Here is a 27,125-nt window from a genome sequence, read left to right on the forward strand (position 1 = left end):
TGGCCTTTCACCATTTCTGACTGCACACCCGTCAGTAAGAAATTTTTGATCATGCATACCCCTATGTGTTGATAAATTATATACCTGTACTACTGTACCCCATATATTGTGTAATCATAAGACACAAAAATAGATATTAAAAAGCAATTATATGAAAAATAAATATAAGTAGGAGTTCTAATATTTTTTCTCTGTACCCAACTTTGGAGATTACTGGGTTTTAGAGGGTAACTTGTAATTCTTACTAGACTGCATTAAATTTTGAGTGATGGCAAGAACATTTCTCCATTGAAAGTATACTTGGAGCAAAGAATGGTATCTGTTCATTATCTAATGAGGAGGAGCTGCGTCCCCTAAGAATCTTCCCAACAGTCCTCCAGATAATTCCCCATTCCTATTGAACTCCCTTCTCAACTAACACTGACAAAGGACATAAAAGTACAAGGTTAGTTGCACCTGGCCTCGTCAAGGATTCCAGCCTGACCTCCCTGGTGTGAAAAACTGTAAACGCTGAGATTTTATGTTGTATTATACCTTAATTCTCACAACCTTAGCAGAATGCTGTATGGGAGAATATACAGGCTTGAGGGGCAGAAAGGGTAATTTATCAGACCAAGGTCACAATGGAGCTAGAGTTCAAACCCTGGCCAGTCAGATGCCAAAAGGCAAGCTTTTCTCTGATTTGTCCTAGACAGATCCTGTCCATCTTAGTGATATAAAACAAGGATCCATACTGTATGTATATAAGATAGGCCATCCGTTTCCTTCACAGCACTATGTAAAGGTACATTTGTTGCTTATTTATTGCCAGATTTGCCAACTATAATGAAGGCTCCCAAATCTGGTGACCTTGACTGTCTTTGCTCAGCCTAGGGCAGTGTCTGAAGTACAGCAGACCTTTATAAATATTTGTTGAATTAATGACATGCTAGTACAGTTGAGGGAGTCTCTGAAATGGCATCACTTAGCCTTTGAAGGGCAGAGGCTTGGGCTTCTGGCTCTTACCCTCATTTGCTGGATGACTTCAGGCTAGCCTCTCAACCTTGGGTTAGAGAAATGGGAGCAGGATTAGTCAATAGTTAGTCATACAGTGTTCATTTTACGCACTTAACAAGATGCCAGGCTTGTAATAAGCATCTTAAATAAACTAATACAAGTAACCCTCATCAACCCTATAACAAAGACACCATTTTAGTCCCAGTTCACAGAGGAGAAAAGTGAAGTGCAGAAGGGGCAAGAACCTTGCCCAAAGACCGGTAAGCGAAGCAGTGCTGGCTCCCCATGCTGTGCTTGTCCCGCTGGACTGTTGTAGACTGCTGTGCGTGGCTCAAGAAGGAGCAGATGAGCCACTGCTCCCAGCGAGCTTACAGGTAACAAGCAGGGAGAGACATGGATGAAGGGGTTTTGGAATTAAATGATGAAGTCATTTTGCCTTGATTCTATGAGGTCCACTGTGAACCATTTGTCAACTGTCAAACTCAGCTCAAGGATGGAGGCGGGAGATGTGTGACATACTTCCTAAAGCCAACTTTACTCCCAACTGGAGTTTGAACCTTCTCCCTGTTCTTCTGTTTCACTTGCCCTCTGAGATAGAAGCTTTGGGGAACCAGGGCCGGGGGGCAGGGTGGATGTTGGTGCCTGGCGGCCTGAAAGTGCATTCCACCTCTGAATTACCCCTGTGCCATTAGCCAATCCTGGGCAGTGCAGCATGGGTAGGAGGCCTGAGCTGTTCCCTCTCCCAAGTGCTCCCAGGCCATAAGTTCCTGAGTTTAACTCTTGGTATGGAACATACCTTCTTGTTTGAAAGCAAAGTACGTCTCAGCTTTGGAGCCGGGCCTGAGCTCTGGATGCAGAGGGGCAGCCTGTTACCATCCTGAAGAAAAGAATTAAGAAATGGCTTCCTGTGAATTAGCTCTTCATTGCAATGAGCAATGCCTCCTATTTTCTGAGCCCTGCCCTTTGAAATACTCTAAGTCCTTAGAGTATAACCTTGTGCAAATTCTTCTTTTCTGATCGGGAGACTCCTCGTCTGCAAAATAGGGATCCCAATGAAGGAAAATAGAAAGTTTTAAGCACAGGACCTCAACAAGCATTAATTAACTGATCAATAACTATCACTGAATTATGTGCCAGGCTCCAGGGATACAGTGGTGAATGAAGCAAATAAAACCTCCTTCCCATGGAGCTCACGTCTGCTGGACAGCACATAGTATTCAAAAATTCAGTAGAGGTACACCTCCCTCAACGATATTGTGGATTCTGTTATAGACCGTCCTGATAGACTATCATCTTGATAAAGCAAGTCATACCAATTTTTTGGTTTCCCCTGTGCATAAAAGTTATATTATACTGTAGTCTATTAAGTGTGCAACAGCAATATGTCTGAAAAAAAATGTACATACCTTCATTTAAAAATAATGCTGTTGGAAAATTGGTGCCAATACACTTGATCGATGCAGGGTTGCCAGAGACTTCCAATTTGTGAAAAACAGTATCTGGGAAGTGCAATAAAATGAAGTACAATAAAACAAGGTATGCCTATAGACTAATTTTTAATTGGGAGACAGCAGAAATGCACATAGTTGTGAAAAACATGAAGCACAAAATAGTTATAAACTTTGCACCCAAACCTTGCAGATTTGATTGGAGGATGTACGTTACAGCCACAGAAACGGGGATCTGGCAAAGGAATGAGTCTTGCCACCACTGTGCAAACAAACCTCTGATATGATGGAAGACTATCAGCTACAGTTGGAATCCCAGGATGGTTCTGGAGCAAACCCTAATTTTCTAGGGTCTAGAACGGGAGGGCTAAGGTGGCAACCGAATCCAGCATTGTCACATGAGTCTAATCAATTTTTCTGCCTGCCTGATTCTATTTGAGTCATCTGCATTTTATTTTGATTCAATCTTTTTGCCAGCTGCTAACACCACCGCCTCCATTTCAGGCAAGAATGGGACAGGAAAGAGAGTGTTTCTCCAGAGCAAGAGTCCTGGGAGTGGGAGACAGTCCCCACCCCGATGATTTCCAAGGAGAAAACATGTTGGGGTGACTTGGGCCCTGCTTCTGTCTCTCCCACCAGTAACCCAGCCATCCACCACATTCCCGCCTTTCCTCTCACCCCCCACTTTCCCCAGGACCTTGGGTTTTACCTTTTTCTGTCTCTATTATGATGAACCCTGATAATATGGGTTCTTAGAAGGGATTCAGACCAATCGCCGGTTTTCTCAGGTGAGAGAGGTAACATCCAAAGTCACACAACTTCACCCACTTATTCAACCAGGAACACTCCTTCCTACCCTTTAAAGTTTAGCTTAAACATTACCTCATCAGAGGACCTTCTCTGACTACTTTATCTAAAGCAGATTCCCACCCCCCCTAAAAAAATTATTCTTTATTGTTGCCCCTTGTGTCTTCTTACTCTTTATCACAATTTATAATTGTTTCATTTATTAAATTTTTTTTCCCATCTGACTCCTCTACTAGAACATAAGCTCCATGAGGGCAGGAGAGACAAAAGGTGTTCAAGAAATCCTTGAATAAGTGTACAGTGAGCAGGTACTATCAGGGCAGCTGGGGATAAGGACGGATAAAATGCAGTCCTTGTTCTCAATGTCTGTCCAATACAAACAACAGAGCCAGAAATGGGGGGATGCTATGAAATTAGATCTAGATTCCAAGGAGGTATTTTGGGGGCACCTGAACCAGGCATAATATCTGTTGGGCTTTTGCTACCAACTGCTTAGAATCCCAGATAAATCACTGGGCTGGCCCTGCCAGGTGACTCAGGGCTGAACCTTGACCAGCTCAGAAGCATCAGGAGCTGACAACTAATCCTGTAGAGTGTGTGCTTAGACTATACCTGGGCCCATTACCCTTTCCAGTGAGAGGTCTGCCAGTCAGTTTCAGGTCCAGTTAATGGCCCAGTCAATGCATGATCATTAAGACCTCAGGCAACCCACTACATTTAAGCCCAGCCTCCAGTCTTTTGCCTGGTCTTCTAAGAGTTTTGGAAGAGAACCTGTACAGTCTTAAGGAAGATGACACCTGCCCAGCCCTCTGGATTAGTGGGGTCCCAGCTGGGTAGCCTTCATATCTAAAGGGCAGGTGGATTGTCCCACATGGCTCAGAAAAGAGCCAGTGTTCTGGACTGTAAAAGGCTAGCAGGAGAGACTGGAAGGGAAAACAGCAGGAAAAGGAGGAGGTAGAAAGCCAGTCAGAATCCCTTTCTTTGAAAGGAAGGAGTACAGAGCCTCTGCTGGCTCCTCTGGGAGGAGTTCACCCTTCAGTCCACTCTTCTCCCTACAGTGGGGCAAAATGGGAGCTGCTGCTGCTGCTTCTCAAAGCTCACAGCAAGCAAGAAACCTTTTTTCCTGTCCTTTCCACATTCACCACCCCTTCCTCCAGTAGCCAAAAACGTAGGCTCAGGTTCCCAGCAGCCTGAACCTTCTCTCCAGATGTGAGGCTTCAAGCTAAATGCTGAACCCACCCAAAGCCCCTGACTTACCCTATACCCTGCTTCCAGGGTTGGCTTGTCAGGAGTTAGCCAGAGTCCTCCAGAATTTCCCAGATCATTCCTTACTGCAGCCAGGCTGACCATGCCTCTGCCCACGTTTTTTAATCCATCAGGGAATAACCAAAAAGATTTTAACACCCCGGAGGAGACAAGTCACAGATCACCTTTAGTTCCTATCCCCATTCCTCTTCTACAGTTGTCCAGGTCAGGAATTATCGCCAATTTAATTCAGAGGGGTTAAGTAACTTGCCTAAGGTCACACAGTGGGAAAGGGACAAAAACTTGTGACTCCTGCCCAGCAGTTTGGCAGGTGCTCAAGTACTCTGTGGAAAGGGTGAAATCTGTTTGTTCATTTCGCTGGCCTGTGGGTGCCTCTGTGTGTTGGGGGAGGGGGTTGTGTGTGAGAGAGGGAAGCTGTCCTTCCTAATGAACTTGTATCTCTTCAGTTCATTCTCATTTCCAAAGTTACTGATTTAACTCTAATCTGACTGAACCCTACGGTTACTGGATTTATTATCAGAACAATGCCCCCTCCCCCAAGAGCAATGAAGAGTAGGTCTAATGTTTTCCTTCTCAAAAGAGCAAAGACCAAAACAATCCAATAAAGAATCTCACTTTCCCATAAAATATACATCCTCAAAGCAAATCCCAACGCACCACCCGAGTCCCTACGCTGTCCGCAGACGCCCCCACACACCCGCCACGCCACACTGCGTGGGGAGGCGTCGGGGAGGGGGCGCGGAGCGCGGGCCGCGCGGCAGGGAGCCGGTGGGCGCCGGGCGCGCAGCCAGGCTGGGCCGCACGGCGGGGGCCGGCCGCCCCTCGCCACGTGGTGGTGGCCGCGGCGGGGTCCGTGGCGCCTTCCCAGCCAGAGAAACCCGGAGCAGCCGGGGAGGAGGAGGCGGCGGCGGCGACGGCGGCGGAGGAGGAGCGGGGCGGGAGCGAGGGAGGGGGGCTGGGGGGAGGGGTGGGGGGTGGGGAGAGACCCGGCGGCGGCGACAGGGCGAGAGCGGAGCGCGGTGCCAGGGGGGTGGGGGCACCGGTGCCCGTCTGGGGAGGGAGCAGGCGGAGGGGGTAAGCTGCGATTACCAGCAGGAACCGGCAGCAGCTGTGAGTCCCGGTAGGGCTGGGCGGGGGGAGGGGAGCGGCGCCCAGGGTCGGCCCCCGGGGGTCGCGGGGTGGGCTGGAGAGGAGGTTGGCTCGCAGCTGGTCCAGGGTAGCAGGGAGGGGAAGGGTCCGGCGTCGGCCGTTCGCATTCTCTCTTTCCCCCCTCCTCTGCCGCTTCTCAGGCCGCACCGATTCCGGAGCCCCCTACCCGGCCCCGGGAGGTGGACTAGGGGCCCGGGGCTCGGCGGCAGTGGGGGAGGGGGCTGCCTGGTCTCGGCCTCTGAGAGGGGAGGGGCGACAATTTCTGTCGGCCGAGATAAAGGGGTTTAAAGGGCGGCTCTTAAAGGGGCCGCAGAAGGGGCCCGGGCCGAGGAGGCACCCCTTCCCCATACGCTTGTCGTCGCGCTCGCGCGGGGCCGCTGGGCCGAAGGGAGAGAATGCAGAGGAAGCAAACGCGGGTCGCGATCGCCCAGGCGGCAGAGCCCCAGCTCGTGGGGTTGGGCTCGAGGTGGCCGGCCGGGGGTCGGGGGTGTGGTGAGCGCTGGTGAGCGGAGCTGGGGGAGAGGGGATAGGCTTGGAGAGGAGAGGGTTAAAGGTGGGGCCAGCCCTACAAACACGCGCACACACTTCTTACTCAGACCCGGTCACACGCGTTTCCCTGACACTTAATGCGGGGCGGTGTTGGGGCCTGGGCCCGAGCCCTCTCCATCCAAGGTTTTTGCTGCCCGGCTTTGGGAGGTCGCGGACCCCACTGCCTCAATTCACACCTCGGGAGCCCCCTCTCTTACGCGCAAACATGCTCCGGCGCGCGCGCACACCTCGGACATTCCCATAGTGCCTCACGTGACACACGGCCCCGAACGTGCCCACCCTTCACACACGCTCACGCACGCGTGCACACACGCACAAACACTCACGGCCTCCCGGTCACTTCTCCCTCCATCCGACCCCCGCCTGCATCCCCGCTTAAGGCGCTCATTGACTATGACACACCTACACTCATTCACAGACACACACACTCCCCCCACACATGCCAGCCACAGACACACATTCATAAACAGGGCCAGGAGAAGTACACACGCACCCCCTCGCCTACTCTTTCGGGAGCCCTGAGTCATTCCTGTCCCCTCCCAGGGCTCCCCACTTCCCTGTGTGCAGGCACACAGGCTGGGCTTAGGAGTTCTTTGTCTGCCCTCTTCACCTGAGCTCCGAGGCCTCTCCCAGAGCCCCCTTCCCCTCTGTGTTTCCTCAGACACAGCCGAGGACTTCCTGTGGGTCCCTGGTCAGGGGTGAGGAGGGCCTGGAGGGTTGCCACAAACCCAGTGTGAGTTGGGGAGGCGCTTCCTTTTCCTGAACTCTGGGATCCTACAGGAGGAAGTTGGGCGGGGGCCCAGCAGAGGATGTGCTGACGGTGGTGGGGCTGACCCTCCCAGAAGCACTGGGCCTTCCTTAGGGAGGAGCCAGGGGTGCCGGAGGCCTGGCATGAGGAGCTTGTCAGAGAGGTATTTGGGGAAGTGAGGCCTGGGGTGGGGAGGGGGCTGAGGAGCAAGTCAAGGCAGGCCTCATCTGGGTCCCCTGTGCTGGGAAGGCAGCGCTCTCCTGTCCACAGGTCTCCCTGAGTTCCAGAAAGAGTCCTTCTCTGCTTCTGGCTTCGCTTACTTGTCCCTATTTGTCACCGCTCCCTCTGTCCCCCACAAGTCTTACTTGCTTCTGGTCCCAGCCCCTTCCCCAGGGCAGCAGAGAAGAGAAGATGGGTCTGGGAGGGAGCTGTGAGACACAGGGGCAGGACCAGGCTGCATCTCAGCTGGCCATAGAGCTCCTCAGGCCAGGACAAGGGGTGTTGGGACAAGCTCTGGGCCCCCCTCCCCACCGTTGCTCCTGCTCTCCCAGGAGGCCCAGGGCGGGCTGTGGCCCAGGCCCTTGCCATGGAGTCCATGTTTGAGGATGACATCAGCATCCTGACCCAGGAGGCCCTGGGGCCCAGTGAGGTGTGGCTGGATGCCCCTGGAGACCCCTCGCTGGGAGAGGACATGTGCTCTGCCTCCCACTTTGCCCTGATCACAGCCTACGGAGACATCAAGGAGAGGCTGGGGGGCCTGGAGAGGGAGAATGCCACCCTCCGCCGCCGCCTCAAAGTCTACGAGATTAAGGTCAGAACCTGGGTGTGATGGGGGTCTGACTGTGTGTGTGGCAGGGGAGGGGGCTGCTGGAGATCCAGCAGAGACTCCAGGGATCCGAAAGAGGGGTCTTGGGCACTCGAGGATTCCTCGTGAGGGTTGTGGCTGCTCTAGATGGATGGGGACTCCGGAGAGCCCAGCACCAATCAGGAAGGGATCGGGAGGGATCCTCTTAGGAGCGCTAGACCTTAGATCTAAAAAAGATCTGGTTGGTGGGAACCGCTTCCTGGGCCATGGGAATTAGGATGAACAGATCCCACTGGAACTGGGAGGGAGAGGCTAGAACTCTGAGTCAGGTTATGGGATGGGGACACAGCTAGGCTGAAGCTCTTCTGAGGGCCTACCTCATTTGCAGTACCCACTGATCAGTGACTTTGGGGAGGAGCACGGTTTCTCTCTATATGAAATCAAGGATGGTTCCCTGCTGGAGGTGGAGAAAGTCAACCTGCAGCAACGGCTCAACCAGTTCCAGCATGAGGTGAGCCCTCCCCGAGTCTTTGTTCCAATCCACCTCTGATAATCCCCAACCCTAGCCTCTGGCCTTCCGTCTCTTTGATCATGGATGGCCATGGTCCTCCACAGTACCAGCTTCAAGTCCGCCTGCACCTCCACTGGGTGCTGGCAGTGGGGGTGGGAGGCACAGGGTGCTGCTCTGCCCTCAAGTCAAGGTAGGCCTGACTCTGGCTGCCCTCTACCCTCTCTGTGCCTCATCCAGTTGCAGAAAAACAAGGAGCAGGAAGAACAGCTTGGGGAGATGATCCAGGCTTACGAGAAGCTCTGCGTAGAGAAGAGTGACCTGGAGACGGAGCTGGGGGAGATGGTGAGGTCCAAGGAGCCTGGGTGCTTGAGGGTGTGACCTTGGCTGTGTGCTTGTGGTATGCACACCGCGTGTTCATGTCTGTCTGTGAGTGTCCACGTCTGGTGAGTGGGGTTGTGGGTGTCATACAAGTTGTGAGCAGCTCTGTGTACATCCTGACTATGCAGTGACAGAAGATGACTATGTGAGTAGCCCTGTAGAACACTGTGAGTCTGTATGTTTGGGTCTCATGCTGGGTTGACCCTCTGCCTATAGCACTGTGCTGGAAGGCTGTATGGGTGAGGGCAGAGGGGACTGGAAGTGTTTGTGACTGCTGGGATGGGCCTTGGCCTGTGTGTGATTCTAAGTCACAGTATGGCCATGCGGGTGAGCAAGTGGGCAGGTGTCAATCAGGAGACATGGTCTCTTACTGACTCCTAGCTATGACCTGGGTCAAGTCACTTAGCCTCTGTCCTGCCTCTGAGAAGTGGGGCAAATAATAACAACCTTGCTGAGCTGTTATGGGACATTCATGTAAAAATGCTTTGACTTAATCACATTTACATGGCACTTACCTGTGTGCCAGGCATAATTCTTATCTCTTCAGGTATATTTACTGATTTTAATCCTTGTAACAAACTGACCTCAGAGGTAGGTGTGGTTAGCCCCATATTATGGATGAGGTACACAAAGCCCATAGTAGTTACGTCACATATACAAATGGAAGCTTTTATGCTCTTGAGGGGGTGGCAGTGTTCAGATAGGGGGCTGAGTGTTTTTAGAAGTGTTTCTCTGTGTTAGTGACAGGGAAGAGGCATTAACTGTGACTTTGCAAGGGGCAGAAACATCTGCATTGCAGTTGATGGGAGGGACCTTGTACTCATGGCCACTTGGAGAGTGGAGTTGGGATGTGTGACCTGGGGCCTCCGCTCAGTTTAGAGGGGTGATGGATACCCAGACGTGGGGAAGTCCTGGGTTTAGGGAGCCCATTGGGGTGCCCTGGCCTGGTGCAGACCCTCACCCTCTTTTCTCCCACTATAGCGGGCCCTGGTGGAGACTCACCTGCGGCAGATCTGTGGTTTGGAGCAGCAGCTTCGGCAGCAGCAAGGCCTCCGGGATGTAGACTTTCCCAGCCTGAGCCCCCCGCCCGCCCCTGCCCCGCCCTGTGCTGATCTGGACCTTCACTACTTGGCACTGAGAGGGGGATCCAACTTGAGTCACGGTGAGCTCTCAGTGACCCCTGATTTCCATACTCTGAAGTCCCCCCAGCCAGCCCCCCATTTCAACCCCATTGGACACCTCCAGGGTTTCAGATTGTTAGTCAACACCGCATTCAGTTCAGTTCAGTTACTCAGTTGTGTCTGACTCTTTGCGACCCCATGGACTACAGTATGCCGGGCTTCCCTGTCCTTCACCATCTTCCAGAGCTTGCTCAGACTCATGCCCATCGAGTCAGTGATGCCATCCAACCATCTCATCCTCTGTCGTCCCCTTCTTCTCCTGCCTTCAGTCTTTCCCAGCATCAGGGGCTTTTCCAGTGAGTCCGTTCTTGCATCAGGTGGCCAAAGTATTAGAGCTTCAGCTTCAGCATCAGTCCTTCCAGTGAATATTCAGGACTGATTTCCTTTAAGATTGTCTGGTTTGAGCTCCTTGGAGTCCAAGGGACTCTCAAGAAACTTCTCCAACACCACAGTTCAAAAGCATCAGTTCTTCGGCTCTCAACTTATACTGTCTTAAATTTCTCCCATAATCACCTCATCCCTCCTTAACCAACTGTCCCCTCACCTCACTACTCCAGCTTCTCCCAACTGACATCCAGCCCTTAAATCCTTCATTCACAGCCTCCTCCTGCAATTCCTATATATGCCAGCAGAGGGCGGCCCCACCCAGAGTCCCCCTGCTTGTCTGTTGCGATTAGGAGAGGCCCCTAAGGATGCTTGCGGACGAGAGTCTGACCAGGGAAACTCTTCCAAAGCCCATTTTGTCTCTCCCCTGACCTCCAGGAAGGTTAGAAAATGCAACTCAGCCCATCGTTGCCCTCTGCTCTCAGTAGAGGTTTATCTGTCATCCGGGGGTGGCTGCCGTCCGGCTGTCTCTCTTGGAACCCTCATGCTGCAGTTTTCACCTGTTTCACTTTGTGTTAATCTGGGAGTGGGTGGAGGGTACCCAGCAGCTGGTTCCCGTGTGACATTGTCCTTTCCTCTGCAGCAGGCTGGCCAGGCGCCACGCCGAGTATGAGTGAGCTGGAGCGGCGGCGGCTGGAAGAGGCTCTGGAGGCTGCCCAGGGAGAGGCCCGAGGGGCTCAGCTTCGGGAGGAGCAGCTCCAGGCTGAGTGTGAGCGGCTGCAGGGGGAGCTGAAGCAGCTGCAGGAGACCCGGGCCCAGGTAAAAGCGGGGGCCCCAACCCCAGGCCCCTGCTCTGGCACCTGTGGAGCTCTGTGGAGTGCTGGGAGCTGCTGGAAAGAACTCTTACAGAGATCTGGGGTTTCCTCACTGAGTACAGACCCACCCTGGGAATGGTACAGAAGGGAGGTCCAGGCCAGTGAGGTTGGGGTCTGACTGCTCCATCTTTCCCTTAGGATCTAGCCTCCAACCAGTCGGAGCGGGACATGGCGTGGGTGAAAAGAGTTGGGGATGATCAGTAAGTCACTTTGTAATCCTCTTCCTCTTAACCTCTGCAACCCAGGGGGTGGCATTTTCCAGGTTCCCTCTTTGGTTCACTCCTTCCCCTCCACATTGTTTGGGGGAACCTCTCTTCCAAGCAGTCAGGGCTGTGTTTTGGGTTGCTTGTGTGGCTCTGTGTCCTTCACAGGGAAGGAGGCGAGGTTCTGGCATGCTCAGGTTCTAGGAGGTTCCCTTTGCTTTCTCTGGCACCCAGGCCTGTGTCTTGTCGAGGTTTTGGGCTGAGAGAGACTTTCTCGGCAGCTTTGCTGCTGTGTTGTGTCCTCTGGTGAGTTTTGGGTCTCTCTGGGACTCATTGGCTATCCCAGTAACAAGGCCCAGCCAGTTGGGTTAACCAGCTCCTCCCTGACGAGGAGGAAGGAGATGATGGTCTCTTTCAGGATTGTGGTATCTTGTTTCCTACCTCAGGAGAGAGAAAGCTAAGACTTAGGAGAGGACAGACTTCCTTGAGTTCGTGCAGCAGCAAGTCGGGAATTAGAACATATTAGACTGGGGTGTCCCTTGGGGATCCTGCCATTAAAGAGGAGCAGCAGTAGGCGGGAAGGGCGCTGTGCCAGCAGGGCGCCTAGTAGCGGGGCCTCTGGGGCAGCACTGGGCAGCCAGGGAGAGGGTGCACGCAGCCTGGCAGCAGTGAGCCTGGTGCCTCTCACATCCGCACCCGAACTCCTCCTCTCCCACTTTCTGAGAAATAGAGCACAAACCTCCTTCCGCCTAAGCCTTCCCCCTACAAGATGAGGAGTGTGATGCAGACTCCCTCCTTTCATTGGTGGGGAAGACTGAGGCCTGGAGAGGGCAGGAGCCGACCCTCCAGCACACACACACCTGGCTCCGGGACCCCCTGGGCCTCCTCACCTTCCTCTCTGCTTCTGGTCAGTCAGGGGTATGCTCACCTCCCCCTGCATCCTGGGGTGAGGACCTGGGTGGAGCTGTGATAGCTGGGGAGTGAGAACCTAGTTTGTGGGACTAATGGGTGGGACTCCTCACTGTTAGGGGCCTCTGCAGAGAGGGTCCACCCTAGCTTGTGGCTGGCGCTCAGAGCCTGTCCTAGCCTGTATGCCCAGACCCGGAAAACACACATACACACACATGTTCTAGAATCCTAGCTTGCCCCTAAAGTCACACCGTAGCTCCCTTTATGGCTCACTGAATCTACCTCCCTCCCAGAAGACCAGTCGAGAAGCCTCCCTCAATAGGTTGAACCCAGAGAGAGGATTTTTTTTTTGGCTGGAGTCTGAACAGCCAGGCTTCGGATCTCAGGGACCCCTCCTGGGATGCTGAGTGGCTCAGCTCTGCTGATTTCACCTCGCTGGCCCCAGGTTTCCCTCACAGGCTCAGCGGGCCATCACTGCTGAGGGATGTGAGAGGAAGGTGATGTGGGGGAGGCCGAGAAGAGGTGGCACGTCCCCAGGGGCCGAGTGAGTGGGTAAGAGAGACTCCCTCCCACAGATGCCTCTGGAGGTCGTGCCATCCATGCCACTCATCCTGGCTGGAACAGCCCCTGTTCCTTCCCGCTACAGGGCACCTATGCCCACCCTGTCTCTTAGCCAGAGGGAGCTGGGCTCTGCTCCTGGCTGGTCCTACCAGAGGTGCCCTCCAGCTCCTCCCCCGGGTCTCCATGGTTTGGACTCTGCCTCACGGCCTCCCGGACGTCTGCCCCTGGAGCCAGCCGGGCCCTGCCTGCCCAGCTTGACAGTTCCTTTCAGGCCAAGCATCTCTGGACAGCCCCAGCTTGGCAAGAGTTAATTCTCAGAGGAAGTCCTCACTCCCCCGGTAGTTTTATTTTCTTATAAGCTCAGCTCCTTTTAGTAATAAGCTGCTTCCCGAGTGCTCCCTCCCCTGTCCTCCCACCTGGGGAGGCCTCTGTCACGTGCTCTGAGTTCCTTTCCCCACGCCAGCCCCTCCTTTTCCTTCTACTTCTGCCTGACCCTTCAGGTGCGTGGGAATTTTACATGTGGGCCTTCCAGGAGAGGATAGCCGAGGTGGGTTATCTGGATGGAGGTGTGAAGGCGGAAGAGGGGGCCACTGAGGTTCCTGAGTCCAGCCCACGCCTCGGTGGGAACTCATTGTATCCCAGGAGGTGCTCCCCTCCTTGGCGTGGATGCCTCCAGGGTGGTCGTCACGTCTACCGTGGGAGTCCTGGCTGTTCACATAGCCTTCCCCGCACTGCCGCTGCCTCTATTAGCTCCCCTCTGTGAGGCCACCCGGTGCTGAGGGGCCAGGCCTGGAGGCAGGCCCAGCCCCAAGGTTTCCAGTCTCCCCTATCCCAGCCCCTGGTTCACAAGACCATCGTCAGTGTTCCTCTGACAATGGGCACCCAGACCAGATCGCCACCCTCCAAATCTGACCTCGGGGCAAGATTTCCCGGCCGTTTGGTCAGCCCAGTATCTGGTGGTCAGTGCCTGGGGAAGGGCCACTGAAGGTGACCCGCCTTCAGTGACCAGGGGCTAAAGGCAATAATGAAGGAAGAGATGGGAGTGGAGACCAGAAGGGTCCCAGCCAAGCGAGAGGTGCAGACCCACGGCCCCCTCCTCTGGCCTACTCAGGGTCTCAGGTCCTGAGTGTGGCCTTCCTGGGGGTGTGGCTAGCACTGAGGGTGGAAGGGCGACTGTGGAGAGGGGCTTCTAGAAGGGGCTCAGTGAGGGGGTGCAGGGCCAGTGAAGGAGGGGGCTCATCCACGAGGGGAGCACCTGTGAGAAGATGGGGGTTCAGTATGAGCGATGAGGGGGAAAACTACAGGCCTTTTTCCCCAACATGGGGGGCTCAAGGTTGCAGCCTGGGTGCTTTTCCGCCCACCCCCCCCACCCCTCTCTCCGCCCACAAGCCTCTGCGTGGGCTTGCGGTTAGTGGTAGGGGAGAAGTGTGAACTCAGAGAGAGAGGATGGAAACTCTGCACAGAGGTCAAGGGCAGTGTAGGGGGGTCAGGACGGAAGTCGGAGACCCCCGTGTACCCTGAGCTCAGTCTCATGCCCCAGAGCCAGCGGGCCCAGGGCCTCCCCCTTCACGCTTCTCACCCTCCCTACTTCCTTTCTTTCAAATTTCCTTCAGCCCGGACGCCCGGCCCACAGGACTGAAGCCCTGAGCACTTGCAGCCTCGGGGCTCCCCAAGGGTGAGGAGGGGTTCTGAAGTCGGGGGCCTACCACGCCTACCTAACTGTGGTCTGAGGGGTTGGTGGGCTTTGAACCACCTCTGACCCTCTCCCTGCCAGGGAGGCAGAGAGCAGCTCTTACCCACGCTCTCTCCCTCGATGAGGAACACCACATCCTCCCCTCATTCAAACCAAACTCATTGAGCTGGTATCTCCTTAAATGGATCAAAACTGGTTTCCCCTTTTCACCTCCCATCTCCAAGGCGTTTCCCCGAGTCCTCATTCCAGCAGACACCGTGCAAGGCAGTTTACCTATAAAATCTCATTTGAGTCTCACCAAAAACCACGTGACAGTGTTGTCCCCTGAGCAAATCAGAGAAATTAAGTGCAAATACCAAGCAGGTCCTGAAACGATGGGGTAATAGCACTTCTGTGGTGTTTTTATGGTTCAAATTCTTGTCCAGGTCGGAGGTCCTTATACGAGGAGCAGCCCGATTTGTTGACTGATCACTTTTGAAAGTGAAAGGAGGGCCTATTAATAATTCTGCCAGGTGACTCCTGTCAACCAGGACAGCCCTGGGCAAACTGGGATCTGTGGGCCCCCAGCCTGGAGGAGGACTCTGATTCCAACCCTGCTGTGAAACTGCTCCATTTAGCTGCGTCTGGGGAGGCTTTCTAGACACAAAGATCTGGCTGAGCTGGAAGCGTGGCAGGGGCTGCCATGAAGAGCCGGGCTCTGTGGACCACAAGTCATAGCTGGTCGAGGAGAGTGAAGGGGCTCAAGGCGCCTGAAAGGAAGTGGTAGATCGCTGGGTTGTTGCAAGCGACTTCCTCCTCCCCCCAGCCCGCAACCTCAAGTCCGCTCCACGGCCCGGTGCCTGTGGTCCCCTCCCTGAGGGTCAGGCCGGGCGGGAAGACTAGTGCTGGGTGTGCCTGTGGGTAGTGGAAAGTTTGGTCCTTAAATGCCCCCGCAAGGGTGAGGTGGCTGGGGGGCAGCGGGGGCAGCAGCTATGGGCAAGGATGGAGGAGCTGGGAATGCTGGATTTCTGTTTTCCTCCTGATTCTGTCAGCCAGGGATTCTGACCACATGACCAGCTCTGATCCTGATCCCATCCCTGCCTGTAACCCCTATCCCTCATCCTGACCCCAACTCGGTCTCCAGTCCTGACGGAAGATGATCTTATCAGACCCTGACTCCAGCCTTAATCCTGACCTCGAGCCCGTCCCTAGTTCTAATCCCATGACCCAGTGCTAGCCTGAATCTTGACCCTGCCACATCCGCATCCTCATGGAGGCTCTAGCACATCACAGGGCACCCAGTGAACCAGGAAGACACTGCACTCAGAAGCCTGTGTGTCTCCCAGCTGGTTTGGGGCAGAAAGAGGCCTTCTACAGAGGCAGATGCTTAGGTCTCTAACCTTTCTCATCTCTGTTGCTTTATCAATAACAGTGAAGATGATTGTTTCACCTGAGTTTTTGAACTCCCTGAATTATTCGTGGAAACAAAGAATGAAAGGATAAGTCAACAGAGGGTGGAATGGTGAACAGGGGCTCGGAGCCCTATTTCCTGCCAGCACTGCCATTTGCACTCTGGCTTCTCCAAAGGTGCCAGCTCAGCAGGCTGAGGTGCCAAGAGCCTGTTTGAGTCCCTGCTTTGTGCCACTGCTGCTCTGTGACCTTGAGCTGGCCTCTTAATATAAACTCTGTTCTTCCACTTCCACACGTGTCAAGCACCTTGCTCTCCCCTCCCCGGGCAGGGCTGGTGATGCTCAGGGATCCCAGGCCACTTTGGACGTCCCCAGCCTCTTTCTCCTCCTCTTAGCCTTCTGCTGCCTTCCCACCTATCCTTTCCCCTTTCCCTGATCCTCTTGGAAGGCAGTTGATAGCTGAGCAGTCAGTAGCCTCGACTTCAGCGTCCAGGAGACCAGAGCTCCCATTCCAGAAACTCCACTATTACTAGGCTTTATGACTTTGGTCAACTGACTTAACCTCTGTAAGCTTCGGTTTTCTCATCTGTAACATGGAGGTAACAAGCCAGCCAACACTGCAGGGTTGTCCTGAAGATTAAGTTCTTAGCACAATGCCTGGCCTCTGATAAGGGCTCATACAGATTATGATTCTTTTCTGGGTGCTTCCCAAGTTCTGAGAGACTCAGACGGAACTTCTCCATAATTTAAGCAATGAGGAAGCACCCAGATGCAGGCATCTGCTGCTGTTCACCTGACCCAGCCTTCCCAAACAGCCATGATGGTGGAAAATAGCACTCAGGTGTGGGCCAGGAAGCGGAATGTATATTCAGGTGCACGCATGCAACTCTTGGTTGTGTTGTGAAGTTGAGATTTTTTTCCACTGAATTGGCAGTGTTTTCTAACGTGAGTCATTCAAGTCATTAGCGTACTTAGCAGCCCGGGCCTGCGAATCTTGAGGTAGGTAGTCACCCAGTGCAGGAAGAAGGTCTCACAGCGCCTTGGAGCATCAGGTCTGGTCCCCCTAACCTTGCCCAGGGTCTCAGAGGCAGTTTCGAGGGCTATCTGGAGCTCCTGGAGGACACGGGGCAGCGGGGCGGGGGCGGGGGCAGAGCTGGAGGAGGGGCTGGGCGTTCTGGGCTAGGGCCTTCTCCCTTCCATTTCCTGCTACCTTGTCTATTTTGCTGCAAGGAGGGTGCCAGGAACTCGGTGCTGGAAACTGGGGTAGCTCCTGACAAGGGGAGGAAGGCAGGAAGAGGAGAGATGGGGCCTGGCAACTGAGTGTGGCAGGTGAGATCTCTGAGGCAGGGTGTGAAGGCGACGACCTGTATCTGTCACCTGAGATACGCAGTGAAAGCAGATGGGGAGAGAAACTGGCTGCTCGGTCAGAGGGGATGTTCCATCTGTGCCCTACCCAGAGCCCCCTCCTGCCCTCACCACTGGGGGGTTAGCATGATTGTCTGGAAGGCCCCCAGTCTGAGGGAAGAGATGCAGCTCTTACCCTCAGATCCCCTTGGTTTGAAGCGGGGAGCCTTCCACTGGGAAGTCCCCAGTTTACTATGGGCCATAGACTGGACCTCTCAGTCTGATGAGGGTGATACCGTTCCTTCCCACAGACCCATGCTAAAGGAGGAGGGTGGGGGACATAGGACATCAAAGGGCTGAGATAAGATGGGACAGAGGCTGCAGCACCTTGGCAAAGGCTCCTCAAAGGACTCCTTCCCTCTGTTCCTGTCCACCATCAGACTGGTAGCGGGCACTCTCCCTCCCTAAGAAATGGGGTTGTTCCCCAGAATCCCAGCCTGTTTGCAGTAATTTGGCTTTGGCCCAGATGAGTTAAAAATAGTTTTGTTGTGGGAGGGGCTCCCCCTCCACCCAGCTGTGCCCCAGGATTAGTGAGAGAACAAGGCAAGAGCGAGGGAGTTCAGTCACCATCTATCCGCTGCACCTCGGCTTTTCCTGCCCTCTGAAGCCCTAACCTCACGACTTCCCGTCCTCTTCTCCGTGGTTGGTCAGACACACACACACACACACACACTCACACACACCCACTCACTCACTCACTCACCCTGTTCCTCACTCATCACACTGGTCTCACACCTCCCTTTGCTCCCTCCCATTCACATGTATCCTCTCTTACATGTCCTGTTACCATGAGATGAGAGCAGGGCCCTCTCCTTGCTTCCCAGCTACTGGGGCAACCTCCCCGCCCCCCGCCTCCCCGAAACAAAATCCCTCTGGAGTGGCCAAGCTTCTCTCTGCCATTTCCCCTCCAGCTCCAACTTCCACAAAGTTCAGAGTCCCTTCTGGATTGGGTGAGGGGGCAAGATCTGGGGAAACAATATCCCCTGCCTCCCAGGCTCTGTTCAGGCCCAGATCAGAGATGAAGGCGGTGACCCAAGGCCATGGCACAGTCTCCTGTGATGTCAGGATGGGCTCCCTGGAGGTGTGCAGGCTAGGGTGGGAGAGAGAGTAGGGGCAGTGCTGAGAATGGTAACTTTCATTCAGCAATTCTGGGTCAAAGGGACCCAAAGAGAAAGGGAGAGAAAAGGAAGTGGTTGAAGTCTTTGCTGAGTCTGTTCCAGCTCCATGAGGGTGGGTGCCCTGGAGGCCTGAGCAGGAAGTAGGAGGGAAAAAAGGGAAGAGGGACTTCCCTGGTGGTCCAGTGGTTAAGATTCCACACTTCCACAGTAAGAGGCACAGGTTCAGTTCTTAGCCAGGGAACTAAGATCTTGCATGCTGCATGGCCTGGCAAAAAAGAGGAAAAAAAAAGGGAACAAGAAAGAAAAATGGTAAGAGAGGCTCAATTCAATATTGACTTACTGAACAGCTACCAGGTACCAGATCCTGGACAAGATGCTGGGAATACGAACACAGTGATGATAATCTCTGTGTCTGAGGAACTCCCAGTGAAGTTCCAGAAGAAGGCAACTTTTGTTAGGTGCTTAATGTGAGTGGTGCCCCCTGGAGGTGTGCTGGGCACAATAGCTGTTCACAGAGATCTCCAGGTAAAGGGCTCCCTGGTGGTCCTGGGAGTTGCAAGGCTGAAAGGAGCAAAGCAGTGGACCTAGGCATACTTGGGTTCAAGTGTATCAGTCGGCACCTCTGCCAAGCCAGGAGGCCATGTCTTCACTTACAGAATGGGGCTCTTCATAGTCTGTGCAACAGCGGTCTCTAATCTTCCAAAGGTGAGAACTCCTCTGGCCCCCCGCCCCCATACGCAGATTGTACTTCACTATTAGTATGAGTACTTTGAGAAAACTCATAGCAACAAAAGCTACTATGAATTCAGTGCAGCTTTTTGATGAATCTGTGTTTTATTTGTCACCACAGTTTCTGCACAGATTAGAAACACATTCACACATACCTGTATGAGATGTGTTCAGGCCACAGACAGTGCTCAGTGAATACACAGATTCAGGGAGCCCTTGAAATCACTGAGCGCTCCAGCCCCCGCCCATTGTCTTGGGAACCACTGCCCTAGCCCCAGGTAAGCTGTAGGGAACCCCCTGGAAGAGGTTCCCCTTTGAGGTGGCCCTTAATGCCCAAGAGAATTTCTGCAGCGGGGGTAGGAGGGTCTGGGAGGGGAGGGCCAGATGCCAGGGCAGAGGCCGTTCTTCCTCCACAGCTGTGACAGTAAACCCACTTCCCTTCTCCTCTTACCACTCTCTGCCCTCTGACCTCAGGGTCGGGGCAGGCTGCGGTCAAGCCTTGACCCAGGTGACTGGGTGTCCTTCAGGGTGAATTTGGCGCTGGCTTACACGGAGCTGACAGAGGAGCTGGGCCGGCTTCGGGAGCTGAGTTCGCTGCAGGGGAGGATTCTGAGGACGCTGCTGCAGGAGCAGGCCCGGAGTGGCGGTGAGAGGACCAGAGGGCAGAGGGCAGCAGTGGCCACCCTCCACTTCCTTCCCCGGTGCCCCGGCCTGTTCCACTCGGGAGGAGAGTGGGTGGGCACTGGTGGCCGGCAAGGCCCAGGCTCCCCAGTCCTGAAGTCCTCTATCCTCACCACTGTCACCTGACGTGTTCCGCTTCTCTTCTAGGCCAGAGGCACTCGCCGCTGTCGCAGCGCCACTCTCCGGCCCCCCAGTGCCCCTCGCACTCCCCGCCGGCCCGCGCGGCGCCCTCATGCCCCCCGTGCCAGTCCCCTGTCCCCCAGCGCCGCTCCCCTGGGCCCCCATGCCCCTCGCCCCAGCAGCGCCGCTCTCCAGCCTCGCCCTCCTGTCCGTCGCCCGTCCCGCAGCGCCGTTCGCCGGTGCCGCCGCCGTGTCAGTCCCCCAGCCCGCAGCGCCGCTCTCCAGGGCCCCCCACCTGCCCGGCCCCGCAGCCCCGGCCTCCGCCACCCCCGCCGCCCGGGGAGAGGACGCTGGCCGAGCGAGCCTACGCCAAGCCGCCCAGCCACCACGTGAAGGCCGGCTTCCAGGGCCGGCGCAGCTACTCAGAGATGGCGGAGGGCGCGGGCTACGCGGGCGCCTCCTCGCCCTGGCTGCAAGCCGAGGCGGCCACGCTGCCCAAGCCGCGGGCCTACGGCGGCGAGCTCTACGGCCCCGGCCGGCCCCTCAGTCCGCGGCGCGCCTTCGAGGGCATCCGCCTGCGCTTCGAGAAGCAGCCGTCAGAGGAGGAGGAGTGGGCCGTGCCCGCCAGTCCGCCCAGCCCGGAGGCCGGCGCCATCCGCTGCGCCTCGTTCTGCGCGGGCTTCCCGGTCCCCGAGTCGCCCGCCGCCACCGCCTATGCCCACGCCGAGCACGCGCAGTCCTGGCCGTCCATTAACGTGAGTGCACTCTGGCCGGTAGACCCGGGAGCCCCGCCGTCGGCTTCGCACCGAATGATGGGCGGGGCTCCCTTCCTTTGACTCCACGCTCCTCCCCCGGACGGCGCGTCCCCCTCTCTCCAGTGGCGTTTTGTTGGCTTGAATTGGGGCCGGACTCTAAAACTTGTTCAGTTTCATGGTTAAAGATCCAGTCTTCAGAGTGGCAGTCCTTGCTTTGATTCTGGACTTCAACACTTAATAGCTTTGGGACCTCGGGCAGCTTCTTTATCTTCTTCTGCCCTCAGTTTTCTCATCTGGAAAATGAGGACAATGACTTATTATTTGATTCCATTAGAGAATTCTCAAGAGGGAGGCGGTGAACCCAAAGCACTCTGCACAGTGCCTGGCTCAATAGTAAACATCTATTAATTGGTGATGGAGGCCATGCTGACACCGGTCTTGGGTCCCGACAGAGACAGCCCTGCTCATTCAGTTCTGTTCATCAGGCCTCAGAGCCCCTGCCCTTTTCTGTCTGTCCTAGAAGACAACCGTTTCTCAGGGCTGTATCGTTTCACAGAAATAGTGAGTTTCCTGGATGTCAGAGCCAACCCTTGCCACCTGGAAGGACCAAAATACATTCCAGAGTCAGACAAAATTATTTCGGGGCTGTACATTGTTAGGGTTATCCGTTGCTCTGAGTTATCAGGGAGCTGTGTCTGAGTAATTCTGAGGGCATGTCTGGGTCTTGGCTCCCCTCATTGCTGCAGATATCCTGGCAGGCTGAGCATACCTATCTCCCCGTTCAGCACCACCTGGGGACACCATGCCCAGGATTGGGAGAGTGGGTGCTTAACTGGTGGAAAGTGGTTAGGGAGGGGGAGGAAGGGGGTGATGTAGGAGAAGTGCCCAGACGCCTTCTCATGCCGCAGCGCTCCCTGCTTGAGTCCTAGGAAAGGGCAAGCTGGAAAGTGGGGACTGTGAAGGACGGATGTGGACCATAAACAACTCCTTTCTCTCCCCACAGCTGCTGATGGAGACAGTGGGCTCTGATATCCTCAGCTGCCCCCTCTGCCAGCTGGGTTTCCCAGTCGGGTACCCAGATGATGCCCTCATCAAACACATTGACTCCCACCTGGAGAACAGCAAGATCTAGGGTGCCTCGCCCCACCCACTGGCAGTTTCTCCTCCTTCTCCCATCACCCCCAAACACTCACTCACTTTGAATGCTGCATGAATCTCGTGGGGGGCCCCTGCCCCTTGCGACCCCCAGATACCTCCACTAGCTACTGAGTCAACGTGTGTGCCGTCTTCCCTGGTCCAGGCGCCACTCAGCCCTGACTCTTCCTGGGAGGTCAGCCGAGGCTCTCCCCAGCTCCCTGGCTACTGCTGGGGCGGTGGGAAGGGCTGGGATGGGGAGGGGCGTATCCTACCCAGCCTCTCCTTCTGCCTTTCTGTTCTCAAATAGTTGGATCCAAGAAGGTGTCTAGTGCTTGGGCCTGGGAGAGGGGAGGGTTTCAGAAGACTCCAGAAGCTCCCCCAGCCCCAACCCAGATGGCCACCTTTCTCAGGCTGTGCTCTGTCCAGGGAGTGCCTCCCTGTGGGGTCCCAGAGCCTGCCCTGCACACTGATGCCGGTTCCTCCATCCCCTGGCCAGGTTGGAGCTCGTGGCATGGGCCCCCCCAATGGGGGAAGGAGGCATCTTGTTTCTTGCCATTCCCTGCAGGCCAGCCCTGTTTTCCCCCTCAGCCCACCCTGGGGAATAGGGAGGGTGGGAGAGGAGAGGGAGGACCCTAAAGGACTTGGAGCATCTGGCCCCAAGAGTCTGCCCTGAGGCACCATGACCCTCAGGCCGGTGAACCATCTGTGTCTGCCTCCCAGGCCCATGCCCTTCTTCTGGAGCCCCCAGCGTCAAGGCGCAGGTTGTTAAGGCAGATGCGTCCCCCCAACCTGACCCCACTCAAGCCCCGACACCACAGGTGCCCTGGAGCCCAGGTGTGACTCAGCCTCTGATAGCTGGGTGGATGTCATCAGCCCAGCCTCCCAGGCCAAAACCTGAGGATGGGCCCAGGGTGCTGTGGAGATCAACTTCAAAAGAGCTAACCCCCTTCTCACACCCCAGCGACCCACATTCCCTCTGTGAAATCTACCTCAGAGTCGTACCCTCAGAAGGACGGGTAAGCAGGAGGCCAGGGGGTCCCCCGGGCTGAGGTGGGGAGCTTCCCAGGCAAGAGCCTGCTGCCCCGCGATGAATCCACTCTCCTCCACTGCAAGCCTCTCCCAGGCCTCAGCCCGGCGGGGGCAGTGGGTGCTGCTGTCAGTGCATGTACCATTCTGATCCAACTCTTCCGGGCCCCCCACCTCCTCACACCCCTCCCCTCCCCCTCAGTGCAGGGGAGGGTGGGGGTGTGTCGGGGCAGGCAAGGGGTTGAGGACTCCAGGGACACATGGCATTGTACCTTGAGTGTCCCCCTCGGGAGGGGAAACAGGGAAGGGGGACTGGAAAGGGGAGGTGGGGCCCCTGAGCTCTCTAAACAAGTTGAAAGTCCAAATAAAACTTACCTGTTCCATCTGCGCTCGGTCTGTGCTCTCTGTGGCTGGGGGAGGGAGGGAACGAAACCCTTAGAGGCAGAAGGTCTTGGAAACTGTCTCAAGTAACCACAACCACAGGAGGGCAAGTAGGGGATGCTTAGGGCCCTCGTATTCCCAGGTGGTTCTGGAGACGCAGGCATGCGAGTGGCTACAGGTGACTTGTGATGTGGACTTTATTTGGAACAGATGGGGAGCAGCAGAGGACGTCTTCGTGACCAGCCCTGAGCAGGTGTCAGGGACTCGTGAATTTTCCCTCCCAGCAGGTCTGGCAGGTAGAGGTTCTGTAGCCTGAGGATTCATTTACCCGTAGCACTATTTTTTTCTTTTTCATCAAATGATTTCTCATGCCAGGAACCAGACTGGAGCCTCAAAAAGGAAAGAACATTTATTTGGGTTCCATGTCCTTGTGGGTCAGAGAGTGGGGAGCGGCTCAGCGGCTGCCTTGAAAAGTGCCATAGCCTGGGAGGTCAGAGCCAGGTCGTGAACCCGTGACTTCTGCCCCAGCTTGGGCCGTGCCCTCTTGTCTTCGGAAAGGGCCTGAGCTACTTACTCATCAAATCTTGGTGCCTTTCATTTCCATGTGACACTTTTTGGCCAAGGATTCACTTGAAAGCAAAAGGCAGGAGCCATTGCTCACTGAAGACCCAAGGTCCAGCTCCAGACCTGGGGTTTACATCCCTCCCCGTTCCGTGCCAACGTGCAGCCCCCACAGGGAGACTTCCCTGCTCCTCTGTTGCAGTTGACAACTATAGCTGCTAAAAGCTTATCCAACCCTGATTTCATCTGCAGCCAAGTCCTGACTGCCAGGGAAGGCAAGAACAGACATCCCCGTGGGACATGGCTTCTTACAAGCCCTGGGAGAGAGGGTTCTGGAATCTCTGGCACATGAGTTCCCCTGATTTTCTCCCACTTCATGGAAGAGGTTTTCTTTCTGCCATGGATGCAGGCAGCACCCAGGTGTCTGGGTTTTGTTTGGATCCCTGGAAGCATTTGCTAGAAGGACACGAGAAAATTAGGGGTGGTAAAAAGACACAAAGCAAAGAGAAATCCCAGCCATTGAAAAGAAGGGCAAAGGATGACCTGGAAATGAGCTGTGTAGGGGCATGGCTTGTGTAACCTCACCTGGTCCTTGGGCATATGTCTGAAGGGTGAGGAAACCCAGCTACCCACAACCTGGACACTCCTGTCACGGGGCGGGGGGTGAGTATGGCAACGTCAGGTGTGGATTCCAGCAACATGTCTCCTCCATCTCTAGGGACGTGGGAAAGGGCTCAGATGCAGGATGGGAAGCTGCTTGAGGCTGGAAGGGAAGGGGAGGAAGGAAGAAAAAGCTAGTGTTTCCCCAGCCCAGTTCCTCTAGACGTGCAGCCTTTAACTTAATGGCTGCCCAAAGGAGAGGACTAGGGGCTGGGGAGCCCTGCCAACACTCATACTTCTCTTCCCAACGGGATCTGGGCTGCGATCAGACGTGAGGACACTCGTTACTCTATGGGAGTAATTCAGGGACCCCAGGGCCTGAGAGAGTGGGAAGCAGAGGGGTCTGGATCTCTGGGCTCCTGGAGAGGTGAGGAGGGTGGGACGACTTGTACAGGAGCAAAGCGGGGGAAGACCCTATGGAGGCTGGAGACGACACCTGGGAACCCACTCACTTTCACCAGCACAGACCAGGAGCTGGACTTGGGGAGGAGGGGGTCAGTGGCAGGGAGGAGTCACAGACTCCAAGCCATCTGTGGCCTCACCTCCAAGTGCCCGAAGAAAGGCCGGCACCCAACATCCCAGCTTCAGCCCCACTGCCCTCTGTCTCTCCTTCATCCACCAGCTGCCCTGTGGGCCTCCCGGCCTCATCTTTGATTTCCTCCGCCAGAGCTACCAGCCTACAGCCACCCCACCCCTCTCCTGGGTCCCTGTAGAAGCTGTGCCAGGCGATCAGCTGAGGAATTAAGAGCTTCTATCAGAAGCTGCTGCTGCTGCTGCTGCTGCTGTGTGTGTATGTGAGAGGCGGGGTATGGAGGGGTTAGGAGGGTGGGAAGCTGATCGCTAGCAAATGGGAGGGGTGTGTGGGTGAGTCAGCGGTGTTAATGAGAAACACCACACCCCGCTGATTAGGACTAATGAGGAGGAACAGAGGGGGTGGGGGTTTCAGTCCGTGATATCTTGACAGGGTTGCTTGCTCCCCCAGTCCCATTTCTCCCTTAGCCAGGGCAAAGAACAGAGCCACTTTGGCTCCTGCAGGAAGAATGGAGGTTAGACACAGCCATGAACCACCCGGGGCGAGGCGGTCCTTACTGAGAAGGGGTTGAACCAGGAGTCTGGGCAGAGACCGCATTCAGGGGAACCCTGAGAAATCCAGTATGCTCCTGTTCCTGCCCGTCCTCTAATCTCTCTGTTGATTCACTCCAGAGAAATTTCTGGCACTCAGAGCTGTGCCTCCCGGTTGCCTCAGTGCCTTTTGAAATCTAATGGACCTCTGCAGAGGGCCCTGATTAAGGGGGTGCTGCGGACAGGGCTCCGGGCTGTGCCCTTCCTATTGGCAGCCTGGTTTGAGGCATTGACTGTCTATGCAGATGTTAATAACCCAAGGGGGCCTGGCAGGGCTGAGGGCGGGAGGGGTTGGGGTAGGGGAAGGCCTGTGGGCATCCGCTGAAGGCCCTCGTGGTAGCTTCCCTGTCCTTGTGGCAGAGGCAGAGGCCCCCAGAACCCGCAGCGTCACCCTGCCCCTCCATGCCGACTCAGCTGAGGGCAAAGGCCCCAGGCGTGCCCGGCCTATGTTCCAATCCGCTGTGAGTGCAGGCCTAGGGGAAGGGAGGGCAGAGGAGGGCTGGGAGGGGGACAGGATGGGTGTCGGCCAGCACCTCCAACACCTCCTCATTTGCATTACCACTGACACCCTTCTTGACCAAGAAAATGGAGCCAGAAATAACAAGGGGGAAGGTGATTCCCTGGGGGGACCTTTGAGGTTCTCTTTCCTTGCTCCAACACTCCCAGTGCCGAGGGCAAGAGGGCAGCCACCCCCTCCCATCACTCGCCGGCCCCTGGTGGGGAAATGTACTTATATTTGCTGCTCCCTCCGCAGATTGGGCAGTCACCCCGTCCCAGCCCCCCCCCCCCCCCCGCCTCCCTTGGCCCCAAGCACTCCAGCCTGGCCCCTTTCTTGGGAGCCCACACCACCTCCCTCCTTTCCTCTGGGAACCCTCTCCCTGGAGCCCCTCACACAGCTGTGCTGACCCCAGCTCTGCCCAGAGAGCTGCGTTGTTCTCTTCAGTCCGTCCTGCCTCCCCTCTCAGACTAGGTGTTTCCCAGAGCAGGGTCCAGACGTCTCCTGCCAACCTCGAGAGAACATTCTGCCTGAGAAATAATCCCAACACTAGCAAGGGAGCTTGTGAGTAGATTCTAGAAATGGTGAGAGGTAGACCAGAGGTGCTACCCTGGCCCTAGGGTCATAAGGTGGGAGGGAGCGGGCACTCCCAGCTCCATTGGAAGAGGCCTCTGTCCACCTTTACTTGGAGGTATTGCCAACTGTCAGCTCTCTGTCTTCTGCGATCCTTGGAGAAAAGGGCCAGGACTGTTCATTTTGACTTACTTCTCCACTGCCCCAGGGTCTACCACACAGACCCCCCACGAACACATTTGGTGCTCAGTTTATATGCATTGAATTTACTTCTGTCCTGGAGAGGGCAGGGAAGGATGTGGCAGTCACAGCTTGGAGGCGGGAGATGGTGAAGGGTGAAAGTGACGGGCCAAGTAGAGGGATATGGGACCCTCCGCCAAAGGGTCCTGGGACCTGGAAGAGCCCACAGTGAGGGTGGAAGCAGAACAGAAGGGCCTGGCAGGGAAACCAGGTCGCGAGAGACAGCCGCAAGAGCTGTGAACACACTGCGAGAAGGAGTGAAGGATGAGCTGAGAACTACCCCCACTCCCCCTCCAGAGATGCTATTTTGGAGGGAGAGAATATATGCAGT

General features: G+C 55.6%; 1 protein-coding gene and 1 long non-coding RNA gene across 5 annotated transcripts; one reads left to right on the forward strand and one right to left on the reverse strand.

Moving 5' to 3' along the window:
* Nucleotides 1-5,502: 5,502 nt before the first annotated feature.
* TBKBP1 (TBK1 binding protein 1) lies at nt 5,503-23,245 on the forward strand. 4 transcript variants are annotated; one of them, XM_055576053.1, is made up of 11 exons: nt 5,585-5,627; nt 6,996-7,126; nt 7,515-7,774; nt 8,157-8,279; nt 8,517-8,621; nt 9,639-9,819; nt 10,806-10,981; nt 11,176-11,237; nt 19,570-19,688; nt 19,871-20,598; nt 21,602-23,245. In XM_055576053.1, exons 3-11 carry the CDS (start codon nt 7,550-7,552, stop codon nt 21,728-21,730), a joined length of 1,848 nt encoding a protein of 615 aa, XP_055432028.1. In that variant the 5' UTR covers nt 5,585-5,627; nt 6,996-7,126; nt 7,515-7,549; the 3' UTR covers nt 21,731-23,245. The 4 variants fall into 4 exon arrangements, with proteins under 4 accessions (XP_055432029.1, XP_055432028.1, XP_055432030.1 ...); XM_055576054.1 differs by lacking the exon at nt 6,996-7,126 and having other exon boundaries at nt 5,503-5,627; XM_055576055.1 differs by lacking the exon at nt 5,585-5,627 and having other exon boundaries at nt 6,233-7,126; nt 10,809-10,981.
* On the reverse strand, nt 20,900-25,152 carry LOC129649075 (uncharacterized). The gene is made up of 4 exons (XR_008712960.1): nt 24,906-25,152; nt 24,289-24,466; nt 23,137-23,532; nt 20,900-21,195 (listed from the first exon to the last, which is right to left on the reverse strand). It is a non-coding gene; the product is annotated as an uncharacterized LOC129649075 (long non-coding RNA).
* Nucleotides 25,153-27,125: the final 1,973 nt, after the last annotated feature.

Source organism: Bubalus kerabau, chromosome 4, assembly GCF_029407905.1.
Source record: "Bubalus kerabau isolate K-KA32 ecotype Philippines breed swamp buffalo chromosome 4, PCC_UOA_SB_1v2, whole genome shotgun sequence".
NCBI lineage: Eukaryota > Metazoa > Chordata > Mammalia > Artiodactyla > Bovidae > Bubalus > Bubalus kerabau.